Source organism: Schistosoma mansoni, chromosome 7 (genome assembly GCF_000237925.1).
Source record: "Schistosoma mansoni strain Puerto Rico chromosome 7, complete genome".
Lineage (NCBI taxonomy): Eukaryota > Metazoa > Platyhelminthes > Trematoda > Strigeidida > Schistosomatidae > Schistosoma > Schistosoma mansoni.
The window spans coordinates 4,202,607-4,222,122 of NC_031501.1; the positions used below are offsets into that span (position 1 = coordinate 4,202,607).

At 35.8% G+C, this 19,516-nt stretch overlaps 2 protein-coding genes across 2 annotated transcripts in view; one reads left to right on the forward strand and one right to left on the reverse strand.

Moving 5' to 3' along the window:
• Window positions 1–177: 177 nt before the first annotated feature.
• On the reverse strand, window positions 178–444 carry Smp_203320 (uncharacterized protein; the record flags this gene model as incomplete). Its single annotated transcript, XM_018798654.1, has 1 exon — window positions 178–444. The coding sequence occupies one exon, from the start codon at window positions 442–444 to the stop codon at window positions 178–180; it is 267 nt and encodes an 88-aa protein (XP_018653574.1).
• Window positions 445–830: 386 nt separating this feature from the next.
• The window catches only part of Smp_033350 (putative peptide n-glycanase (pngase)), a gene marked incomplete at its 5' end in the record, with an annotated part of 23,616 nt that continues 4,930 nt past the window's right edge, over window positions 831–19,516 (forward strand). The window contains 10 exons of the mRNA XM_018798655.1: window positions 831–1,110; window positions 1,144–1,397; window positions 3,932–4,015; window positions 6,203–6,325; window positions 7,275–7,445; window positions 8,270–8,550; window positions 10,305–10,536; window positions 12,864–13,144; window positions 15,807–16,083; window positions 17,129–17,261. Of these exons, the coding sequence (XP_018653575.1) occupies window positions 831–1,110; window positions 1,144–1,397; window positions 3,932–4,015; window positions 6,203–6,325; window positions 7,275–7,445; window positions 8,270–8,550; window positions 10,305–10,536; window positions 12,864–13,144; window positions 15,807–16,083; window positions 17,129–17,261 (2,116 nt within the window). The remainder of the gene's footprint in view (window positions 1,111–1,143; window positions 1,398–3,931; window positions 4,016–6,202; window positions 6,326–7,274; window positions 7,446–8,269; window positions 8,551–10,304; window positions 10,537–12,863; window positions 13,145–15,806; window positions 16,084–17,128; window positions 17,262–19,516) is intronic.

Below are 19,516 nucleotides of genomic sequence, written 5' to 3' on the forward strand. Positions count from 1 at the left end.
TGTTTGAATAACAACAGTAGAGTGTGTATTAATCAACCAATCAATTATGTGTGTTTTTCATTGATATATTAGGTGCTGGATAAAAAAGTGATCACATATAAAGTGCAACAAATAAAGAAAACAATTTGGTCTCTATTTTGTCTTTATAAAAATCACTAAATGCGTGTTATTATTTATTTATTTATTTTTACCAAACCAACTCCCCATACAAGCTACAACTGCTGGCCAACCGGATGCCTGAACTATTCCAGAAACACCTTGAGCAACTGCATAGTAAGCAAATGAGTGAACATTGAAAAAGTATCCAAGACCAAAGGCTATTGTTGTTATACCAGAAAGAAGAGTACCAATGCATAGGTAAAGTCTAAGGTCAATTTTATCGGCAACATATCCATTCAAACAAGTTGCCATCCCTGGTTGGTTGGTTAATGGAACCATAATCATTTACATTATGCTGGATAGGAGGTTGAATTTCAACAGATTCAGGATTTATTAATATATATATGCATTACGCACGCTGACAAATGAATTTAGTGAAAACATGTCCCGCCTATCCCTTCCATCGACGAGTGATCACCTGAGAGGACATTACCAAAAGTTTCAACAGCCTAAATAAAATGTTGCGACCAAAGTTTTAATCCTCAAATTGAGTTTTGATTTAAGTGGTCGTTGCATCAGTATTCTCGTCAATAAGTTGAAGAAACTAATAAATCTCTATGATACTACGAATAGCGATGATTGATGTAGGTCACATGTCCTAAGCTCTAGCAACTGAGAATTGCTTTAAAGGACTAGTTACCTTACTTCGAATTTGAATTCAAGGTCGGTTAATGCGTGTCGTTGAGGATACTTTTGAGTTCGAGAAGACCTTGAGAAAATGCTCTGAATCAGAAAAAATCTTGGTAGTTGACTTCTATGCTGACTGGTGTGGACCTTGTTGTCGTATCGCCCCGCAGTTTGAGGCTCTCTCAATTGAGTTTCAACAGAGAAATTTTGTCTTTGTAAAAGTGAATACGGAACGTTGCTTGGAACTTTCCCGGAAAGAAGGGATTTCAGCTCTGCCAACCTTCAAACTGTATCATGATGAAAAGTGCATTGAAACAATCGTTGGTTAGACCAAATTATTTGATAACCTGAGTTAAGGTAGCAATGTTGGTCGGTTACGACACATTTTGAATGAGTTCTCTCTGGATAACTCTATAATACAGTTGAAACTCAATAAAAATCATTTCGAAAGATTGCGTGCATATGGGTGTTTGCACAAGATTTGCGACAGAATTCTAAGTCATCCTCAAGAAGATAAGTTTCGCCACATTAGTTTGGATAGCTCTGATTTCATGGAAACACTCCTAGTTGTTCCTGGATGTATGGACTTCCTGTTTTCTGCAGGCTTCCAGGTGTGTTTCAGTTTTTGTTTCGTTGGTCTGGATAGTATCGCCCTTTCTTTTGGATCTATGAGTAAATAGCTGCGTATTTGGTATTTCTTTCCATCCTCACATGGCCGCACGCATACAGCCACTGCCAGGAAAGTCCTACCCACTGCATTCTCGAGGCATTATTGTTGTTTACGAGGTTGAGAGAGAGATCAAAAAGAGAATATCCAGCGCTTTAACCGGATTGGTGGATATGGAAGATCTACTTAGCGGAGTTGGTAAACCTTGATCTCAAACCAATGGTACACATGGGCTCCAGGATCCTAAGGAAAGAAGGGCGTGCGAACCTAATGTTGGTCACCGATTACCATGGGACTGCATCTCCTTGCCTTGCTCCGCTGCCTTATGGATTAGACCTTTAAGTTGAAGGCTCCGGATGTGGTCCCCTAAGAAAACCATCTGCTTCGGTTTGGGCACCTTGGCAGTATCTCAGCCCACACACAAATCAAGTGAATTGTGTGACTCATATCTATTTTGGTGCCCTCTTATATCAATGTTTATGTGCTTAAATAAATAAGAGAACCTAAGTAATATACATCAAACATATTGAAATTGTTTATTATTAAACTGTAGTGTCTAGTACCATATCAAGTTCACATGGGTTATTCTAGCTTTCGGATAAACCAACTAATTTATTTTTTTTTGGCCACATTTTGATCTTTTCAGTTTTTCGCTCATGACTTCGACCGTTTTTATATGAGCATGTGTTCATCTCTTACCCTATTCATCACATGTCTTAAGCTTATTTTTGTCTGGCTCCTATGGTGTCACGCTTTATCATAGAAAGTTGGCACGTTTGGCTTCTCCGGTCTGCTTCCCCCCTAGTTTCTCTTATCGTCTGTCTGGGGTCATAAGTATATGAAACATCCAAAATCCCCCTTCGTATTTGATTCATTCCATTATTCTCTAACGCAGATTGTCGCAAATTATATAATAGGGTTGGTGGCCCGTATATTTCATTAGCACCACCATACAATCAAGTAAGAGTCAAATCAACGGAGGACTAAAAATCACACAAGCTCATTTTATTCGGGTGGTAACGCTCTGCCTAGTGGCATTTTGTTGTGGTTGTTACATTTGGGAATATATCCGTCTAAGTAATTTTTCTTGGTGAGATAGTGGGAGCCATAAAGACGTGTTTAATTATATGAAGTCTACATTTTATGTGGTTCAATGCTCTGTATTGTTTGGCGATTATGAAATAAGCCAAACTGTTTCTTACCCAGATAATCACTTATTATAACTCTAGTTCCTGCAACCTAAGTTTATTATCATGAGCTAGGATTTTGTGTAGTTGTAAGGTTCAACTTCTATACTGTAAGTTTTAAATACTAACCTGGAACCTCAAGACAATAAAACTAAGAAAAGTAAGATGTCTTCACAGTGGGCGGAAGATTATAAGTCTTGTGAGGGAAATAAATGAAGATCATAAGACGTTCTGAATATGAAGATAAAAAGGGAATTCATGTCGTTTATTCTGGCTAATTTCCAGTTGTATTACGTATGGTCTCTAATCAACAGTTTATGCAACTCAGTTGACCACTTTTAAAGTGAACGTTTGCACATTTCTGTGCAGTATACAGCAGTACTTATTATTTATTGATATGATGCCGTGTCTTGGCCTAGTTACATTCAGGTTTTTCCTATCTAACTACTAAATCATGAATGTCGGACGTGATTGCATGAGTTGCGGTTTTTTCAGTATCCTTTTACTGCTATTAGGAATTTTAAGCCATACTAGTGAACTTTCTTTGATATCATTGTTATATCTTGTGGCCGAGTGGATGCCTAGTTGATGTGTGACTTGATGAGACCACCAATTAGGGGGCAGCGAATTATCGACTGGAACAGTGACACACGAAACCGTACGAGCAGTCTAGAGTGCTAACTGGTCCTGCTTCTGCCTAGCCCAGCCAGTTGAGTCCAAAACACCAATAACAGCCTCAGTGGTATGAATCATTGTATTTCAAACATACTGAGTTTATATACCAACCAAACAGACCATATCGACCCATAAAATAGATAATAACATTCGTACAATATTTAGCCGAATGTGGCTGTGAATAGTAATCAATAAACTGATGATAACTCAAGGATCGTATAATAATAGTTCAAAGGTCAAAATAAAGTTAGTGATAAGAGGAAACGAATATGATTAGGTTAACTACAATAAGAAATATACATATCATATTGGCCAATAAATAGTCCTCAAAAGTTACCATTCGTAATTCTCTTCGGGATACAACAATCATGTACAGTTGTTTCTACCTTTTTTTATCATACAATGTTGATTAGATCTGATTCTAACGCGAAAATTTATACTGTCGTGTTTAGTATGTCGTAGATATTTAAATATTCTTTAGTGTCAATAGTGACTGAACTAAGTCATTTACACACTTTAGGGACCTTACGGTTATATATATATATATATATATATATATATATATATATATAATGTTGATTCGGTTCGTTCATCTTCACATTTTTTCTTTTTTAAGGAGGCTGACAATGCTTTTGTCTTACCAGCTACTTTTGATGTCGGTCGTCTGAAGGAGCTATTTATTCAGTTAAGATCTTGTTTGGTATGTTTTGATTATTTATTAAGATAAAACAGCATATGTTATGTTAGTTGGTTTATACAACTATTTGTTCACCAGTTATGAGTCATATTACGGTTATTTCAAGTTTTTACACTGAATGTGTGGCCATTGTGGTCCGAGTCCCGCATGTGAAATCGTGCATTCTCACTGCTGAAAAGTCCCTTACTAGGACGAAATGGCTCTCCAATGCTTCCAAGTTTTCCATCGTGGTCTAGCTCAGATCGACTCATGAATTCAACTATTAAAAATCACCACAATTTCCACAAATCTCCATTCTGATAATATGTGGAAAACGTCAATGTAAACTTTTTAAGTAATGAGACATTGTTTAGTCCAGTTTCTCGTAGGAAGATGTGGCCCAATTTAATTACAAACTTATGATATACACACCGTTTTATTCAGTCAACAATCTAACAAACTTACTGGTGTTAACATAGCAGCTTGTAAACATCTGTTAGCGAGAATACAGTCGATTAGCGCTACTTTGTATTTCTATGGTACTGTCACTATCATGACTGACCAACAGTGGTATTGAGTCCCTGGACGAACACAAAAAAGACTTGCTTATCAAGTTTACGATACTTCTAGGATACTGCAAACATCAGTGCTAAAACCTTATGGAGTCTTAACCAAAGCTACTATGGGCCGAAATTCTTACATTGAACGTCCCATATTTAAACAGTTTGCATGATTGTTTCTATTAGTTACATCAATTTTCATAGAAAAGCCATTTAACGACTGAAGTCTGTTTAAACATGAGGAAACTCTAATAGATACGAGCTTCTGAGATTCAACAAAAATGCGTTAATACAAAATTAGCTTGCTTATAAAATAGTGATATGCTTCTAGCTTACCAGCAATTACTTATAAGGCAGATCATTTTTATTTTTTAATTTTGACTTGTCATGATTACTATAAAGGGCATAATGCTACTTAGGAGCCGAAGACTTATCAGATAGTTTCCTTAATGAACTAACTCCCAAATCTTTGGGATAACAATCTAATTGCCGAAATAAATGACCAGGGTCAAGCGTTGGTCAAAGTATGCTATACCACATTAGTCGGTCCCAGATCCTGGATCCCACATGTGACATTTCTTTAGAAATAATGGTTTTATAGCTCCCATAGGCAATTTCTTCGTGTTTACTAACGTTACTTAGGCTGGAAATACCCACTTTTATCATTCCTTCTGTGGAAATGCCCGTCACATGAAGGTTAAAAGTTCTTTTGAAGGGGGTATGTACATTTGAACATGTGACACTATCTCGACAGAAAGGGTATATTCTCTTTACTACTGCTAGTATCAAATAGTTCAAGGGGATTTCATGTATTAATCGATATCGATCAGTACCAGTATTTGGTAACATTTTGGTGAAAAATAATAAAATATCAGGTTTTGTGAACAAAAACCTATATTGTTCTGTTTAATTAAATAATCAGTTAGTAGTTAAGGCATGTAATAGGTGTACAGTTTGTATGAATAAATTTAGACTATGAACATACTTCATTAGTTATAACCACACGAGCTTTGAAGGTCACGTTTTTAATGATTTCTAGTTAGCTTTATATGAAATTTATCTGAATGTTTGTTTTATGTTAGTGTTTCCTTGAAATAAAAAAATGAATTAGTAGAATGCACCACAAACGTCTATTGCTGAATGAAATACAATATAGGATACTACTTATAGCATTCAGTACTAGAATGCTTTGTAAAAAATCGGAAGGATCTAAGCACGTAGTGATCACTTGATAAAATTAAAATTTCACTTTTGTCGTGTAGTTCGGTGGTTTAATGTTTAAAGTACCCAGTTGTCAACCAGTGGGTCACAGTTTTGAATCTTACCCAACCCAATTCTGTTTTGGCAGTCGGATAGTAGTATCATTACTGCTCATACAAACAGGGTGGGTGTAAGAAAGCCAAGCATATGGACATATATATTAGGTAACTAAGTTACACGACAAATAGGAATGATGTATTATTTATGTTAACTAGCAATGAGTTTCATCAGTTTACTTGACTGGTTTATTTCTGTTAAGATATTGCTGTTGGCTGACAAAGTATTCGTAACATCTTAGATCATTATTTTCAAGAAATCGTCAATATGTTTCGTTATAATTACATTATTTACTCACTTACCACAGATTTGCAATTCTTTAATTTAATTTTAGCCGGTTAGTTCTGTGAAAGTAAATCAAGACAGTCTCGAACTGAGAAGTTCTGAATTAAGTTTTGTCAATCGATTGCTTGAGTATCGTTCTTTTGTTGTAAACTATATGGATTTAGAATTACAGGTAAGCAGTTCATAAAGTGTTTGTACATAATATACTTGTTTGGTTAATTCAGTAGGTAGATGTTCAAATTTTGAATTCATTTAATCAGTCGTTCGCAAAGAATTTCTCTTTTGCTTGTTTGTTCAGATCACTGGCATTAAACTGTAATTTTAAAATGGTTAGACCTATCAAGGAATTGATACAAGAATCATCAGCCTATCAATTAGTCATAAACAACCTAGAACATGTCATTAGTGTAAATCAACCCATGTTACTCTGTCACACCAACATAAGGAAATGAAATTAATGAAATGTATAGCGAATGTGTCAAGGCAGTTGTAGAGTCATTGGCTCTATAAATTAAGCATAAAGAATATGATTTAAATAGAAGGAATGGATTAGAATAATAAATTATGTTAAAACTTATGATCTAAAGAATGCAAATGAGTGACTATATATACGCCGTTGCAACCGACCTTGAACCATGACATCCAGCATCTCCAACCACTGATAGCAGTTATCATGCGAACTACAACCAGGTAGTCTGCATCTATCACGTGGCCCAAGCAGTCTATGATTTTATCATTTAGCCTGCCTCAATCTTCTAACTTAATCTCGTACCAGTGAGTATCGCCCATCCTGTCTGATGGTAGTTGATAGTACGGTGAAAATTCAAAGCTTATCAACAGATTCACCATCCTTACGTAGTTTCTCTACTTTCAACCTCAGTTCAATCTTATTTCAAATGTTTAGGGTAAGGAGCAATTGGATTACAGAATGGTCAATTTCATTTAAATATCTATTCACTGTTACAATCTTCAACTGGTTTAATCGGTATCAACCATCAGTCAGTAGAAGCACCTTGGCATTTGCTTAACTAATGTTTTCTAGCGGTACTGTCATGCGATTCACAATATGCAAACACAAAGGCTAATGCATTTTCTTCTTTTTTTTTCTATTTATTCACTAGACTCGGGCGCGTGAACTGATTCCCACTGAACAGCTTCTTTTATCCGCCTCTCAAAATAATAGTTGTTCTGTAGATAATGTGGAACCCAGAGATTTTCTTCGAGAGTTATTAATTTGGTTTAAGAGTGAATTCTTTAAATGGGCTGATGACTTTGTATGTAAAACATGTGGTGTAAGTTTTCTGCTTGTAATTTTCGAATAAACGTTTGTTAACAACATTTTCACCTTATATTCATAAATGGTCAATTGTTTTCGGTTTGAATAAATAAAAACAGTCAATGGAAAACAATAAATCTGATTAGTCAGTCTTACCCTATAATGATTTCAAGGGAAGTCAGGTTTGTTTCAAGACTGAAAATCATTGTTGAATGTTATATGTTAGATATTGCAAACGATTTTGAGCCATTTCATTCAGTCTCTAACCATCGGTTATGATAATCACGTGAACCCCAACCAGGTAGTTTGTACCTAGTCCAGCAAGTTTACTTTTTTATTTCTTTATCGATTCTGACGATAAATGTTGATTGATCTCCAGTTAGATGTTAGCAGTTCTGGAGTCGTTATCTCAATAATATTCATTCCTTTCGATGCAAATTGCTAGCCACCACGATCTGTCTGATTATTGTACTTTTTTGTAACTTTCACAGAGAAAGATTATAAACTTTTCATAAACGCGATTAATAGACATAATAATGTGTTGAATCAAACAAAAGACAGGTAACTTGTTGAAATGTCTAGGTGGCTGAAATTAGTAGCCCAGATATTCAAACAGGCCACTTTGAGTTTTTCCTCATCAACTCCATTGTTCTTCCATTCATGTTATGAGTTCGGTTGTTTTCTGTTTTCCGTTCTCTTCATTTTCCTCTTCTGTTCGTAAAACTTCTACTTCTGCTTCTTGATACACACTATTTATATCTGTCCGTACAAGTAGCACACACCTCACTTTTACCTTAAATTGTTTTACACTTTGTAAAATTTTCATTAATTTAATTTCAGGGCAAAATGGTCGCATGCTCAAATGATCAGCCTCGACTGGATGAAATGAATGACGGTGGTGTAAACGTAGTAGAGATTTATCAGTGTAAAACAAATAGAACCCATCCATCATATCGTTTTCCTCGTTATAACAATCCTAGAAAATTACTTGAAACTCGTCTAGGACGATGTGGTGAATGGGCAAATTGTTTTACATTGTTTCTTGTTTCTGCTGAACGTCACACTAATCAACCTTGGTTTGATGCATGTCGACTTGTTATGGATTGGACAGATCATGTTTGGTGTGAAGTGTATGTTTTGATCATTATTATCATTTAATTGGTAATTATGACAATTTCTTAGGGGGTTAAAACAGTTTAGAATATAGATTCGTATGTCTAAGTTTTTCTGAGAAAAATTACAGGGATTTCCAAAGTCGTCTGTTTCTGTGCTATTTAAATATTTCGGTCATGTCATAGCGTATAAAATATTTTTAGTTTATCCTTATTTAAAAGATAATATTCGTTAGCATTAATTAAATGTGCATTAGTGACTAATTTCGAGTGGTAATTCCTGGAGTTCTAGTGGGAAGCCATTACTAGTGGAGCCTGAGTACGTCAGGTGTGAAACAATTACCCACCGATGATAGTATTGGAAGATAATTGGAGGATGTCGCGATTTGATGCAAACCATTGGATTCTGGCTCATTCGTCTAAATGTTGAACGCTCATCCCTAAGTTTTGAAAATCCTGCCTTCAATCCTTAGTGGGGTTATGGATGCTCACTGCTGATGAGCCCCGTGCTAGGACGAAACACCTGTAAAGTGCTTACTTCTAAATGGTTGTCTAAGTAAGATCAACTCGTAATGTAAACTATAGGATACATGAGATCGCTTAATAGTTTAGAGTAGTAAACGTTTGTGCAGATTACTGAGTAATGATTTGGGATGTGTGAAAAGTTCATTTATGAGTATTATTGCTTTATATATTGACTACATTATTAAGTTAATCTATTCCTATTTCATTAAAAAATATATATATCAATTAAGTGATACTAATGTTGGGAAGTAATCGTTTAATCTTATTCTCGCGTTTGTACTGATTTATAATAATATATACTTAGTTATATTTTCAACCCCCAAATGCCCTGGTACGGCCGAGAGTGGGGAGAGTCCGCTCTCCCTTTCCAAATGCTCTCACATGGCCACGCGTATATAGCCTCTGCCAGGGAAGTCCTGCTCACTGCCTTCTCGTGGCATTACTGTTGTTTACGAAATTGACAGGACGAAAAGCGAATGTCTGGCGCTTTAACCGGGTTGGTGGACACGGAAAGTCCACCTAGGGGAGTTGGTAAACCCTAATTCCAAACCAATGGTACACATGGGTTCCAGTATCCTGAGGGAACAAATGGAGTATGAATCAATCGTTGGTCACCGGTTACCATGGGACTGCATCTCCTTAAGATGCTTCACTACCTTGTGGATCAGATCTTTAGGTCAAAGGCTCCGGGTGTGGCTCCCTAAGAAAACCACCTGCTTCGGTATGGGCACTTGGGCACTATCACATCCCTCACACAAATCAAATGAGATTTGTGTGGCGCATATGTATCTGGTGCTTCCTTGTACCAATATTTATGTGTTTAAATAATAATAATGTTATATTTTCAACTCTATGATAGTATATTCCATAATATGATCTATTTGTTAGATGTATTGATTACCAAATGAAGTACTGTAATTCATCCATCAAGTATCACAGTAGGTACTCAGCTTTGAGGGGCATTATTCATGTGAGGGTTAGTGATACTACATAATTGCTCAGTTAAAGGACTGTTGTTGCTACAGTGTTGATCAAAACTACAACTTACTGGTTACAAGTTAAGTCATTCAATCATTAATCCACTTCATCATGACTAAATCACTACTCCATTTAATGTTATACTTACAGAATTCCTGGAATTGAAGTAATGGGGTGACTGCATTAAAATACAACATTACTTTAACGTCATTTATGTAGCATTTTCTCATTTTTCTAAAAAATAATTTACCTCTATATAGCTGGTTAAAGGATAAACATAGTGATAAAAAAATTTGGGTTCACTGTGATCCATGTGAAGTACAATTGGACAAACCTTTATTGTATGAATCTGGATGGAATAAAAAAATTAATTATATTATGGCTTACACAGTACCACCTCGATCATTATATCAGAAATTGGATAATACTACCAAATCAGTAGCTGTGGATATCCAAGATGTGACATGGCGTTATACACAAAAGTTTTCAGAAGTAAATTGTTTTATTATCATATATATCTTTTTTCCCTATCAACTAAATTTATATATTTTCAACAATCTCAATAGATATATCGTTAAGTATTTCATATTTGAATTTACATTTAGAATGAACTGGAGGTTGGATGATCTGTACTAGCCCTTCAAATGTAACTCTCTTAGTTGATCCAACTGTCTTTTGAACACATGTTGAACTACACGTTGATGTAAAACGTTCTACTGGTTCACGATCAATTCGATTGGAAAGTCGATTGTCATGTGGGAAGTAATTGGTTTCGGCTGTGTGAAGATTTTTAAAGTGTATTTGTAAATTCCTTATTCTGGAAGACAAGAAAAACGAGGGTATATCAGCTGTAGTCCAAAGATCAAGGAGTCATCGCGTAAACTAAACGTTCTAAACTCGACTCTCTCTGGAATTGTGAGTACATACTACTGAGGATTCTTATGCTAGAATGAAACAATTGTTAGTGCTTTCTATTTTTCAATGGTTGTCTACGCAAAATTAATTCCTAAGCATTATAAACAGAGATGGTGTCTAGCAGTAGAATCTAAGACGCGCGTTTCGTCGTGTTTAGGACTCGTCAGCTGGGTGTATCTGATCAATTACAGTCCTAGACGTCAATGGAAAGATTCAAACAAACAATACAAAAATTAGTTAAAGTTAGTTCCTGTTGCAAACTATGAAATAATAAAGGAATTAAGATAATACTAATTGAGTGAACGGTTTCAGTCGTTGGATCTGTAGCTACATTAAAAAGAACCCAGGTTAAACTATTTTATATTACTAAACCAATCATAACTGAGAGAGCAAAAAAGAACAACTGTAAAAAGTCTCAAAACTTAGAAAGCAATAACCTTTTTCTGGATGAATCAGATTATAGTATACAGTTCTGCTTTTTTTCATATCACCATGCACCATGCTCATTTTGGTTTAAACAGCTGTTCGTAGTATTGTTATGTGTTAGGGTTAATGATGAATGATGATCAAGGTCTGTAATTGTTAAAATGAATGAATAGAGATGGCTGATCAGTACTGTGATATGACTGACTGATATATACTCTGCAGACTGACGATTAATGTACTCGAATTTCCTAGTAAACTGATATCAAAGAAGAATTGGCTTCCCATTTATTAAAATAAGGTGCACAACAGAAAAGTAGCGTGAGTAGATGTCACGAACTATTGGAGGATATCAACTTTGTAGGTTACTTGCTTTCCAATGAATTAAGAACTGACTATTACGCTTAATTCTCGCTCATCATGTTTATAATTTACATCTATCCAATAGGAATAATACTTGGTCACTGAGTTAAGTTATTATTCTTATTATTGGTAAGGTTTTCGGATATTTCTCACTTTGTTGCTTACATGAATTACATCGAATTAGTAATAATGGAGGAGCGACTCAGTGGTTAAGGGGTTCTACTAAGTTTTGGGTTCGAACGCCGCTTTACTTACGTCGATTTCGGCAATCAGATAGGATAACTAGCTATCATACTTTGAGTGTAATTCGAAGCCAAGTACACTAATCCGTACCTGATAAATTAATTGTTAATAATTTTGTAAAGTTAAACCGATAGATTTCGCATCTTGTATCGATTAGTGACCTACAACTAATCTATTGAGGTGGATTTCTCCTAATGAACTCTTTTGTTTCTAATCTTATGGCTATAAGCGGTCGGTACTTTTAAATCTGACTCAGGTTGACCGAGCGAATCGTAATTGCGTACTAAGATCTCGAGAATATAACATTAAAACAATTCGTGTATAAACTGATACAATGAGCCAATCAGATATCATCCAAACGATAAGCGCACACTATTGATCATGATATGGCTTCCTTTCCTAATAAAGTTTACACTTGTCATTAGTTGGATACTTGACTTAAATTTCTAGGGGGTATGTATATAAGTGGGTGTAGAAATATCTCTCAATTAGGTTTGGTCAATGAAGCTCCTTTCTCGCTCTCGGTTTTCTCACTCGAATGGCTAGTTGGGTTCGCTTATAAGAAGCATGTGTATCAGCATTGAACTGGAACACTGCATAACGTAGCATAAATATGGTAGTGGATGGTAACTGGTCTTTAATTTCTTTGCTATGAAATCTATCTTTCCGTTGTTTAATCTTAAGAAATGTTGAGAAATGAAACCGTAATAATTAATTGTTTAGTCTAGATCTTTGGTTGATGTTATTTTATGATCTAGTCTATATATATATATATATATATATATATATATACATTTTGTCAACATACACGTTCGGTATGAAACTGGACTGCATAGTCCCCATACATCGTACATTTTTGCCCATTTCTTGGACAGGTTCAATCCCGTCGAAATATGATTAGGGAATCCGTATTGGCGTATAAATTAGCGGACATTCACACTGGTGCTGTCAAAAACTGGTCACTTAACAACAATCCGGCCGATATTGACCAAAAACCATACTGTTGGGATTCAATTATTGATGAATTGGTGAGTTTCCTTCATCCTTCAAAGTGTAATGATCAACTTCCGGGTCGTCAAACTGGATCGTTGGAATGGCGTCAAGCTCGTGGTGAACTGGGTCAGACTTCTCTGTCTGTTGAACCACTTCTTAAAGGGTAGGTTTTATTCCCTATCTTACAATATTGTTTCAATATCACTATGATATGACGGTATAAATAAACAGCTTTTTGTCTAGTTACTTCTGGTGTCCATGTGATGGTAGCACAAGAGAGGAAAGCAATTGTATTGATCTAGTTCGAATATTGATTCATTCACCCAGACTGTCTATCTAGTATCAATTATTTTCGGCTAACCAATGACACAATGATAGTGAGATCATAGCCGGTAATAACATTAAGTGACTATCGGTCCAGAATGCAGTTTCTCATCCTCGCTTGCCAAATAGTCAGAATAGAACACAACACGGTAAGCAGGTAACTTCTAATTATACAGTTCGAATTTATAAGTCACTCATACAATAATGTATCGTAAAATTCTTACAACACATCAACATTACTAGGGAATTAAAATATGGGCACAGCTATGCTATAAGTCTGGAAGAGGACTGAGTGATAGTTCCGTAATGAATTAAAAATAACATGGGGAAGGTGTAGCACACAACAATAGCTTTTGTGTCAAACAAAAACTTACAAATAAGGGAATACAAGAATAACAGTAACTTCAGATTGGACCCTTCCGAAAGTTCAACTTTGCTTAATATTTATCTCAATATAGAAAGATTATTACTGTGGTCCAAGCAATAATGTGATGTCTGTGTATATCTTTGAAAATTAGGTACGCGGATATCTTTCAAGATCATGTATGTAAAAGGTTACTATTGGATAATTACAACAGTTCCTTTGACAGAATGAACATTTTTTCTGTTTCTTCATAGTGTTTCTGGAATGACTTGAGTATGCTTTAATTATCATTCATTTGTATTAGTTGCTTGAATCTTTCCATGGTTGTTTAGGGCTGAAACTGATCAGTCTCTTTTTGGTATATGGGCATCCTGCGGGGATCACTTTGATACTGCCACTAAGTCGTAAGTATTATCAGCAGAGGTGGATAATGGCTAGTAGTGGAATACAGGACGCCCGTATCGTCCTATTTGGGTTTCGTCTGCTGGACGTGCCTGCATCCCTGAGTTGATGTTCACTCGGTCATTTGAAGATCCAAACAACCAATATATATGAATTAAACACCGCCCGATTACTCAAGCCAATGGCTATCTGGGATCAGTAGCTAAGTCGATAATGTGGTGGTGTTTGAAGCACACGGTACTGGTTTCGATTCCTGAAGTGAAAGTCAACTCCAGGATGCAGGTCAGTCAGTCAGTCAGTTACTTAGCTACAACGTAGGACCAGGCACATATATGGATCGGTCCAAGTTGCCACACCTCATTAGCACAACAAGATGAACACCGAATTCATAAAAGTAGTTACTTCAATGGTAGTAATGTATAAAAAAAGGATAGTGCATAAGGGTATAGAACAGGAAGCAAGAATTATTTGGTGGAAAGAAAGATATAAAGCAATTTAATCTCGCAGTTTAAGGGAAGACAGAGAGTGTATACACCTATACCATTGTGATCGATTCTGAGCCATGTCACCCAGTTTACTACCATTGGTTACGGTAGTCATGTGGACGCCGACTAAGTAGTCTGTATCTACCAACCTGGCTCAGACAATAAGTTAGTGACTTTATGGACTGATGGCACGTTTTGGTTTGACCTCCCCCAACTTTGCTAAACTATCAAGTTTATTACCCAATAAGAGAATGTGAGAAGATATTTTCATACTTAAATTATTATAGCTGATTTAGGTATGTTATAGATTATGGTTTCACTGTTGCATTCAAGATTTATCGATTAAAGCTCTAAGCTTTAAGCTCGTGGGTTGCTTATTTGCATTCTGTCCCACATCGATATATTCAGTTGAAACGATTCAATTATCTTGTAGACAAAGTATGGCTCAAAATCTTGTACACAAACCTGTACATCTGCGTTTCTGCTCCCATTTGTCGGCATTCCACACATTATGTGTCTTTCATTTTTACCACGACTGAAGATTTTATATTCTTATTAGTTTGTTACTCTTCTCATGAGCTTTTCTTTGTCGTTCTGTTATGAACAATGTGAATTTATTTGTAACAGATTGGTTTCTTTTGTCTGTCATAATTATGCAGCTTTTTAAAACTGTGACGCATTCGTCAGTTGTTTCATCTTAGTATGGGACTATTGGTCAGTGGTCATTCACAGCTCCACTAAGGATCTAAACTATAACTTTTATGTCTCTCTCGACGAGTGCTTAAACTTTAAACCACATATCTAACTTCAATCAGTTCGCAATATTAAGCAATCGCCTTTGATTGCCATTAATGAAGCGCTATCTTACACTTGACATGCTTGGACTCCATTGATCACATCTAACTAGAACTCCAGGAATCATTACTCGAAATCCATTCTCTCTTAATAAGTCTTTGTATCAAAGTTTAGTTTTCAGGATTAATTGTAGGCCAGGTTTGTTGTATTCATTGTATTCAGATCAAAGTGAGTATTTGTTTCATCATATAGTCATACTTTATCATTTTCTTCATTTATTTTATAGATGATGGCAGTTTCGTTCAAATTACTACCACTACTACTATTGTTGCCATCATTACTCACATGTTGTACACTACTTGTTAATGTTATTTTCTTTCAGTGTGTCTTGTTATTTCGCTTAATTATATTGTGTATGTATCTTTCATTTCATTTTCTTTCTTTAAAAAAAATAGATCAAAGTGTATTATTACCCCGTCTAATGCGGAACTTCAAAGTGGGATATTTCACTTACGTTATAATTCAGCTTTAAATATTTACCAACGTCCTTATTATTCTAATAATAATAGTAATAATGCAAAAACGGATACTGATGTATTAGATTATCAATGTTCTACAAATTCACCAAAAGCGATTAATCAAGAGTCAACCAAATTGATTGAAAATGCTCGGAAAACCGGTTTATATGGATGGCAGTCTATGGTCTATCAGTGGAGAAATATTTTTCGAAAGGTTGGTTAATTCCTATATATCTGTTTAGTTTCCTCATTCAATATAACTTTTTGGTAGGGAAGTGGATGTTAAGATAATGTTAGTATTCTATTTAGATATTGGTTGATCGACTGGTGCTTGTTTACAAAACTAAATTATCAGAATGGGGATTTGTGGATATGGTAGTAATTTTAATAATTGAATTCATGGGTCGATCTAAGCTAGACCACCATTGGAAACCTGGAAGCACTGGAGGGTCTTTTCGTCCTAGTATGGGACTCTTCAGCAGTGTGCATCCACGATCCCGCTTCCAGGTTTTCATTGGTGATCTAGCTTAGATAGACTCAACTATTCAACTATTAAATTCACTACAATCTCCACAAACCCCCATCTTGATCATAATCATGTGCTCACTAGTGATTGCCTTCGAGATATATTTGCTGGTGTTCTAATGAGAAGCCGTGACCAGTGGAGTCCAATCCATGTTGAGTGGAGTCACTTCAGACAATGAATGAAGGGTTACGCAAGATCATGGATTGGTTAAAGTTTGGTCCTAGAGATGGTGCAACACAGTGACGTTGTCAGATATGGCTCAGAATAGAATCCAGCGGCGATCCTGCTGTAACCTTTTACTTTCTTCATAAAAAATGAACGTAACTTCTTTAATTGGAAGAATTCTTTCTGGTTATACTTTTGCTAACTGAACTGCCTCTTTCATTATTATTGTCATATCATTCTCATACACTAATTTCTGTTCGTTGTTGTTCTTCTTTTTCTTATACGCACTTTACATTCTCTATCTCCTCACAACCTCATTGTTATTGTGTGACGCATATGTATTTGGTACCCCCTTTATGTGTTCAGATAAATAAATAAATAGAACATTCTTGTGAAATGATTGGAAAACTCACTTCTATATAAAGATGCGATTGTCCTAAACAGCAATGAAATTATCTAATTCAGAGAGTACAAGACTACCAAAATGGTTCCAGTGCTTATGAAGAGTGTTGTAGTATTGACTAATTGTTTGCATAAGTTTATTTATTTGTTTTTTGTATAATTACAGGTGGAACTTGATTGGCACATGGTTTATTTAGCGCGTGAAGAGGACAGTAAACCTTCAGAAGATGGAATAATTATCTGGATGCTTGATTTAAGAAATACTAATTATCGTGTCGGTAAAGTAAGTAATAATAACTGTATGTAGGTTTTAAACACTTGATAAATGCTTTCATAAGTGCGTCTATGTGTATGGGCGCCTATCTGTTCATCACTTTCATGGTCTAGTTGTTTCTTTTCGGAGCAGCATACAATTTCCAAAGAAAACTATGGGTTAGCAAAATTTTCAATATTCTCTATATTTATTTTAAATGTAGTCTCTAATACAAAATATAACATTAAAGCTATTTGTCCATGTTTATGGGTAAATAAATAGAGATAGGTTAGCACCTAACTAGGGGGCTAATTTGGTGATCAGCTCGAGACAAAACTGGGAGGTCATGATTCCTGTCTTTAATGAAATTATGCATACTGCTGAAGAGATCTCTACTAGAACAACTGTTTGTTCAGTGCTCTCTGGTTTTTATCAGTATCCTAACTCTCAATCGATGGTGAAAAACATCTAAACTTTATTTTGGTCTACATGTTTTAATGTGTCGTGTGAAATTTAGGATGCTCTGTTTGGTGAGCTCTGTATGAATGGCGCATTATTATTTTGGGTATGTTCAATAATACTTATATTGGATTTAACGATGCTATTCTTTGGTTTAAGGCTACGTTTTGAATTATGTATATCGTGTACTGTTGAGTGTAAAGCGATGAATAAGTGGTTATGGTGTTCGACTTTAACCCAATAAGCCGTCCCCAAATGCCCTGGTAATGCTGAGGGCGGGGAGAGTCAGCTCTCCCTCTCGAAGTTCTCTCACATGACCACACGTATACAGCCACTACCAGGAAAGTCCTACTCACTGCATTCTCGAGGCATTATTGTTGTCCACGAAATTGAGAGAGGACAAAAATGAATGTCAGGCGCTTCAACCGGGTTGGTAGATATGGAGGATCCACCTAGGGGAGTTGGAAAACCTCGATCTCAAACCAATGGTACACATGAGCTCCAGGATCCTAAGGAAAGAAAAGGCGTGTGAACCTAATGTTGGTCACCGACTACCATGGGACTACATCTCCTTACTTTGCTCCACTGCCTGGTGGATTAGACTTTTAGGTCGAAGGCTCCGGATGTGGTCCCCTAAGAAAACCACCTGCTTCAGTTTGGACACCCTGGGCAGTATCTCAGTCCACACACAAATCAAGTGAGTTGTGTGGCGCATATCTATTCAGTCCTCCTTTGTATCAATGTTTATGTGTTCAAATGAATAAATAAATACATAAATAAAACCCTTCCCTCACCTACTATGGTTTGAGCGCTCAAATGACAACACGTAACTCTCACTCATATTTACAGTGTCTCAAAGGTAAGTACCCAAATCTGTTTCAGTTAATCAATTCGAGTACTGTCAAGTTTAATTTTAAATTATTTTCTTGTCAACAAATCGTCATTCTGTTAGTCAGACTGTTTATCCTATGAGTTGGACTTGTTAAAATTAATGTTTAATTAGCAAATTATTTAATTGATAATTAATTCCTCTCAAAATTGCAGTGAGCTTCATTGAATTGTTTTGAATCACTCTTATGCTCCTTGCTGATTATTTGACGTATAATTGGAGTGCAGAACTTCTGAGAAACGTCCGCATTCCACAAACATTTAACCAGGTTATTCTAAAAATCGAATATTTAAAATGGTGAATTTATTATCGTTAAGTCTTAATCCGGTGACCTGAACAAAGCATTATTAGTTGCTGTTTGTCAGGAGCACCTCGAAAGTTTTATAAATACTTACATCGTCCTGTGCTGTGAGTTTTCTTTGTCTACTGAGTTGTTGGCTGACTGAATTAGAAAAAAGCTGTCGGAGGAATGGCTTTGAGCTATACTGTTTTTAGTGTAATAACTAGTAATACTACTACTACTACTACTACTACTACTACTACTACTACTGTAGTGAACAAAACACTAACTACTACTACTGTAGTGAACAAAACACTAGTTGGGGACAATCGAATGTATTTAAGCAAAAATTACAGACTATCTCAGTAAATTCTGATAACCAAACAATGAACAGTCAATTTGCAAATTAACAACCAATTGTTTCAATCTTCTCTGTTTCTTCTCTAATTTCATTGCTCATGCATTTTCCAAACGATTGCGCTTCATTTCAGTTCTTTGCACATCGGTCTTCTGGCAAAATACATTCTATGTCTGACCAACACCATATACTACTTATATAGATATAAGTAGACCACACCACAGTAGTAGTAGTAGTAGTAGTAGTAGTAGTGGTAATTTCAAATCCCACTTGTTATCTAATTGAGCAATTTAACTACAAAAACACTCAAGACTG